At 60.1% G+C, this 860-nt stretch overlaps 1 protein-coding gene across 1 annotated transcript in view; it reads left to right on the top strand.

The window, feature by feature from the left end:
* Positions 1 to 8: 8 nt before the first annotated feature.
* Positions 9 to 860, top strand: part of KMT2C (lysine methyltransferase 2C) — a 188,355-nt gene continuing 187,503 nt past the window's right edge. The window contains exon 1 of the mRNA XM_031059743.1: positions 9 to 315. Within this exon, the coding sequence (XP_030915603.1) occupies positions 140 to 315 (176 nt within the window). The 5' untranslated portion in view covers positions 9 to 139. The remainder of the gene's footprint in view (positions 316 to 860) is intronic.

Raw genomic sequence — 860 nt, 5'->3', positions numbered from 1 at the left:
TGCGAGGCGGAGGTGGAGGAGGAGGAGGTGAGGAGGAGAGGAGCCGCGGGAGCAGGAGGAGCATCGGGATCCCCATCACCATCCTCATCTTCATCCTCATCATCATCATCCATGTGTCTCTCTCGTCCTGCTGACTAGGATGTCAACGGAGGACAAGAGTCTGGTGGTGGCGGTGGTGGAGCCGCCTCAGCAGCAGCAGCAGCCCCCCGAGCCTGGAGCTCCCCCCCCAGCAGCAGCAGCAGCAGCCACAGACAAAAGACCTAGGGGCCGGCCTCGCAAAGATGGCGCTTCCCCTTTCCAGAGAGCCAGAAAGAAGTAAGTTCAGCGTTTGTGTGTGCGAGGCAGAGAGGGGCCGGGGCAGGAGGCCAGGCGCAGGCAGAGCTGTCAGTGGAGACTCGCTACTCGTCGCCCCCTCCCTCTGCCTAATGCCATTTTGAGAAGGGCCCTTCTTTCTTCTCCTCCTCTCCCCTTTGCACTTTCCCCTCCTCCTCCTCCTTTTTCACCTTTGTCTTCCTCCGCCTGCTCTCCCTTTTCCACTTTTCTTTCACCATCCCTATTCCTTTCTTCCCCTCCTTCTTCGGAGTTTCTCTTTAGCTCTTCCCCCTCCACCCTCTTCCTCCTTTTTCCCTCGCCTTTGCACCTTCCCCCTTCTTTTTGGGTCCGTTCCCTTCCAGGACGCTGGGCTGCCTTCAGCGTCGCCTGGGTACTCCCTGTGCGCTGACGGTAGTTCCTCGTCGCTTTCCCTCGTTATGCCCCCCCCTTCCCCTCCTCTTTTTGGGAAGGAAAACACGGTTCTCGGCGGGTAGCGGCGAGGACACCCCCGCACCCCCCGCGCACACGCAGAGTTGAGGCAGGAGTTT

This window comes from Geospiza fortis, unplaced genomic scaffold, assembly GCF_000277835.1.
Source record: "Geospiza fortis unplaced genomic scaffold, GeoFor_1.0 scaffold182, whole genome shotgun sequence".
NCBI lineage: Eukaryota > Metazoa > Chordata > Aves > Passeriformes > Thraupidae > Geospiza > Geospiza fortis.
This window is presented reverse-complemented; position numbering and strand designations above follow the sequence as displayed.